This window comes from Mus caroli, chromosome 11 (genome assembly GCF_900094665.2).
Source record: "Mus caroli chromosome 11, CAROLI_EIJ_v1.1, whole genome shotgun sequence".
NCBI lineage: Eukaryota > Metazoa > Chordata > Mammalia > Rodentia > Muridae > Mus > Mus caroli.
The window spans coordinates 54,480,111-54,484,758 of NC_034580.1; the positions used below are offsets into that span (position 1 = coordinate 54,480,111).

Here is a 4,648-nt window from a genome sequence, read left to right on the forward strand (position 1 = left end):
ATCTCCGGCGTCCTTCCGGGAGCAGCCCAGCCCAACGCCGCAGCTGTCAGGCCGCGGGCGGCGGCGCCAGTCCACCAAACCTGAAAGTTCCATCCCAGCGCCTCCACCTTCCCAGCCTGGACAAGTTACCTTGCGCCCGCTGCTCCCGGTCCCGCCCCCGCCATCCATTGGTCGATGGGTTTCTTTGTTAGCAGGAGCGTGCAGGTGCCATTGGCCCGCGGGGCTGCCGGTTGCGGCGCCCCGCCCCACCCCGCCCCTCCCCGAGTGCGCGCGGCGCCCAGCTCGGTTCGTTCGCGGTGGCGGCGGGCGCCGGGTGAGCGCGACGGCTGGACTTGCCGGCCGGCGCCTTGGGGGCGGCCGCGGTGGAGCCAGCGGCCGGAGGCCGCGTCCGTCCATGGGCCCACAGCGGCCGGGCGGCGGGGCGGGGCGCGAGGCGGCGCGCGCGCTCTGAGGCCGCGGCGAGCAGGCGGGGCGCGGCGCGAGAGGGGAGGCCTTTCCGGGCCTGCGGCGGCCAGCGCAAAATGCGGCGGCGGCCGCGCTGAGTCCCCGACCCCCGGGAGAGCGCTGGGCCGTGGCGGCCCGCTCCGCGGCCGCCTAGCCGACATGTCGGCGGCCAAGGAAAACCCGTGCAGGAAATTTCAGGCTAACATCTTCAACAAGAGCAAGTGTCAGAACTGCTTCAAGCCCCGCGAGTCGCATCTGCTCAACGACGAGGACCTGACGCAGGTGAGCTGCCGCGGGTGAGGAGCTGAGAGTCCTGCCTGCGAGTCGTGCCGGGGAGCGCAGAGCCTGCGAAGGCCAAGAGAAAATAAAAATGGAGCAGGGAAAAAAATGCGTGAGAGTTGGGGGATGGGGTTGGAATGGGGGCGGGAAGAGTATCGATAGAGCTGGGACAAAGGGAAAATCCTCAAGAATGCCGAAAAATAACATCCTTTCCCGTTCCCATAGCTCTGCCGTGTGATTCATGCTGGTTGGGTGACTCAAAAAAATGTCTGGTTTCCCTGGATAGGAACAAAGTGGGGCTTGCTTGCCACTTGTCAGTACTACCCCCCGCCCCCCTCGCGACTTGTCTTGGGACTGGACGCAGACTTGGCCACCAAACTGTCCCAGGAATTGGCGTGTTTGCGTGGGTCACCAGTTTCCATCTTGTGGAATAGAGCCTGCCCTCCTTCTAAGTCACTGTCACCGTCAGGGTCTGAAGAGAGATGAGGTGTCTCTCTTCAGATGGGTGGGTCTTGCTCTTGAACTGAAGGTAGCTTTTGTCGAGCGGTAGGGGCTTGCCTTCTTGGTTTTGCTCTCTGGCCCAGGAGACCAAGAAGACCTGTGCATTCTGGGGAAAGTTGGTTTCCCCCTCTGTCCGCCCTTAATTTGTTAGTCAGGATTTTGGACCAGGTTAGAAGCTCTTCCTAACCCGTGTCAAAGTCACAGTCATGGAAAACAGAGTTCCAGACCTCCAAGTCACAGACATGGAAAACATTGTCCTAGATCGCCAAAGACCTCCAACCCCGGAGCAGTGTAGGAGATTGGGAATTTGTGTTGGTACAAGGTCCCCAATTTGGGCAACTGGCTGTTGGGAACTGGTTGCTCTCCGGTTTCTGGTGTTTGAGGATTCCTGGCCTTGTTTGCAGCACTTTGGGAAAACACTATATATCCTGCTCCCCTTTCCCCTCGCCCTCTTCCGTTGCCTCTCACCACCTGCTTGCCCCCTGCTTGCTAACTTCCAGTGGAGTTCCCCACGCGGTCCAGCCCAGTGCCACCTAGTTGTAGCCACTCCTTTTGGAAAGAGCTGTTTAGACTGAAAACATTGCTTTGAAGTGCCCTGGTTTGGCTGTTTTTAAAGCCTTTATGGGCAAGCAGGCAGGCAAGCAAGGTTTGACTTGTTTTATGGGGCAAACTAGAGTGGAGTAGTAGGGCAGGGGTTATGGCCTCTTTCTCTGAGGTCAGATTTCCAATAGCCAGGAAGCAATCAGGAAGCTTAACCAGACTCTCCAAGTTTCAGTCATTGGTTTGTGAGAATGCCAAGGGCCTTAGAGACCTGTCTATTTGGGAAGGGTAGGACTCTTGAAGAGAGAGAAATGTGATTTCCTCTTCTCATTTGGATCCTGTTCTGGGAAGCAGTGTATGGGATATGCGGTTACTGCTTGTGACTTTCTGAGGTCTGACCTTGAATGAGTCCTTTACCTCTGTTTTAATTTCCGTATCAGTAAACTGGTAGTGGTGATATGAAAAGCAAGAAATATGTTTTATTGAGCTCTCCCCCTTATAGTTTAACAAACTGAAAAACCACCCATAGAACAGTCAACTTTGATTTAAGAAGTTTCTGGCCTTGCCAAAGGCTGTTTTGAGGGAGGTTTGTAAGTTTCCAGGTTATTTGAAGCAACTGCCTAAATTGGCAATTAGTTATTTTTGCTACACAGGGGCTATTTTTCTGATTCTTAAATGAATGAGTGGAATTTAAATGTTTGAGTTCAACTGTTAAAAAAAAATCTGTCGATTATTAGTTTAATTCAAGGGATGAAGCAAATTGAAAGTATTAAACTCTTAAGTTTGTTGTCTTCAAAATGATTCCACTTTGAAATAGGCCTGAGACCTCCAGGGTAACTGGAACAGTAGTTCCTAAAATAATGAGTAGAGTTATTTGTGTGGGGAGAGATTAGCCCAGTCTTCTAGCTCCTGGGCTCTTTCAGGAAGGAGCTGCTCTTGAAAGGAGATCAGGGAGGCTGGAGGCTCTTGCCAACAGCATTTGTCCCTGCTCTGTATCCGCTTCTCCCAGAGCAGAGCCTTTTGCTCTCCTTATGACTCCATTAGAAAACCTCAGCCAATTGGTTCCTGTCAGCCTCCCCCAACCCCCTGCTTCCTACTGCCCCTCCCGCCCAGAGCTTATTTTAGACTGTCCAAGCTGGAGGATGCATCAGCCATCATCAAAGCCACCCCCTCTGTAATAGTTGAGGATGTGAGTCTAGGGAGGCAGGGACAGCTTCTGCTCTCAAGGATGTCATCTTCCCAGGAGTATACATTCCTTTCAGCCTCCTGATTTGAGCTTTATTTCCTCAGCTGTTGGTTTTGTTTATTTGTTTTCCCCTAGAGAGGTAGGGAACCTCTTTCAGGCCTGCCTATGTTGTGGCATCAAACCAGCAAACACTTGGAGGTCAGTTAAGCTAGCCACTTCCTTTCCCTGAAGAAACCCCTGAAACTCAGAGAAGGGAAAGCCTTGCAGGAGTGTAGCATGGACTCTTACGTGCCCTCGTTGTCCACAGCAGCCACCCCATGAGCACATCAGGATGGTTGAGTTTCAGAAGTGCTGTTTTGGGGCCTCTGGAATTCAGACTAATCTGTGATAAGCTAATCGGAGTTCTTGTCACCCAGGTGATGCTGTGCTTGCTCCGCCCCTATTCCCAGGGTGACAGTTTTCTTCTGTCCTCTTCTCATTTCTCTTCATGGGCCCAAGTATCACTTAAACCTTTTTTAAAAAATGCAACATTTCTTTACTGTGTTACGGCATGGGCATCCTCTTGTCATGGTGCACCACCACCATGACTTGGTTCTCTCCTTCATCATGGCTCTGGGGGTCAGACTCAGGTCACTGGGCTTGGCAACAAGGCCTTTACCTGCTGAGCCATCTACCTCACCTGCCCTCATTCAACCTTTTAAAGCCTGAACTTTGTGTTTGTATTTGTTCTACAGTTTACTTATTTCTGCTTGAGAATGACTAGAGCTCCTTTTCATGTAATTACCTCTAAAAACATCAAAATCGTTTTCCATATGGGCCCCTTTGGGGTGTACTATAATTTAACCCATTCCTTCAGTGATGGCCAATTAAGGCTGCTGTTGAGGTTTTGCTGTTATAAATAGTGAACATAGCCAGCAAGATGGCTCAGCAGGTAAAAGTGCTTGTTGTGTAAGCCCAAGCCTGGTTCTTTCTCCTGAACCCACATAAAGATGGAAGGAGAAACCAAGCCTATAAAGTTATTCTCTGACTATAAAGTTATTCACCTCAGTGCTATGGAATGTATAAGGCCACACACACTTCATAAGTACACCCATGCATGCAAACAACACACTAATTTTAAAAATAAAATAAATGCTGTCCTCTTAAAAGATTTATTTTTATTAAATTTAATTATCTGGAGGAGTGAGGGTGTGTGTGTGTGTGTGAGAGAGAGAGAGAGAGAGAGGGAGAGATTAATTTGTGCATATATGGGAGTGGAAGCCAAAGGTGTTGAATCCCATGGAGCTGGAGATGCCTAATGATACTGGGTGCTGGGAATTGAACTCTGGTCCTCAGGAAAAACAGCAAATGCTCTGAACCCTTGAGTTGTCTCTCCACCCCAGTTGTATCTGACTTAGCTTTATAGTGCTTTTGATTGGGTGTGTGCGTGCAGAAATGCAAATATTTCTCTGGGGCAGATACCTAAAAATAAAATGGTTGGGTTAACATCAAGCTCACTAAATTTCCAAAACAGTATCATAATATTTTCAGAAATGAACATTACCAAATAATTTCATTCTTTAATGAGTATCCTGTTAACCCCCCCTTTAAAGATTTGGTTTTTAGGTACATTTACACAATGGAGTACTACTCAGCTATTAAAAAGAATGAATTTATGAAATTCCTAGCCAAATGGATGGACCTGGAGGGCATCATCTT

General features: G+C 49.9%; 1 protein-coding gene across 6 annotated transcripts in view; it reads left to right on the top strand.

Annotated features, from left to right (window-relative positions):
• The first annotated feature begins 272 nt into the window (after window positions 1–272).
• The window catches only part of Mprip (myosin phosphatase Rho interacting protein), a 115,584-nt gene continuing 111,208 nt past the window's right edge, over window positions 273–4,648 (top strand). For 3 of the 6 annotated variants that reach the window (XM_029484022.1, XM_029484023.1, XM_029484025.1), the window contains exon 1: window positions 436–726. In XM_029484022.1, coding sequence (XP_029339882.1) covers window positions 604–726 — 123 coding nt within the window. In that variant the 5' untranslated portion in view covers window positions 436–603. Of the gene's footprint in view, window positions 727–4,648 lie in introns of all 6 variants that reach the window. The other 3 variants (XM_021178482.1, XM_029484024.1, XM_021178484.2) reach the window with 3 other exon arrangements.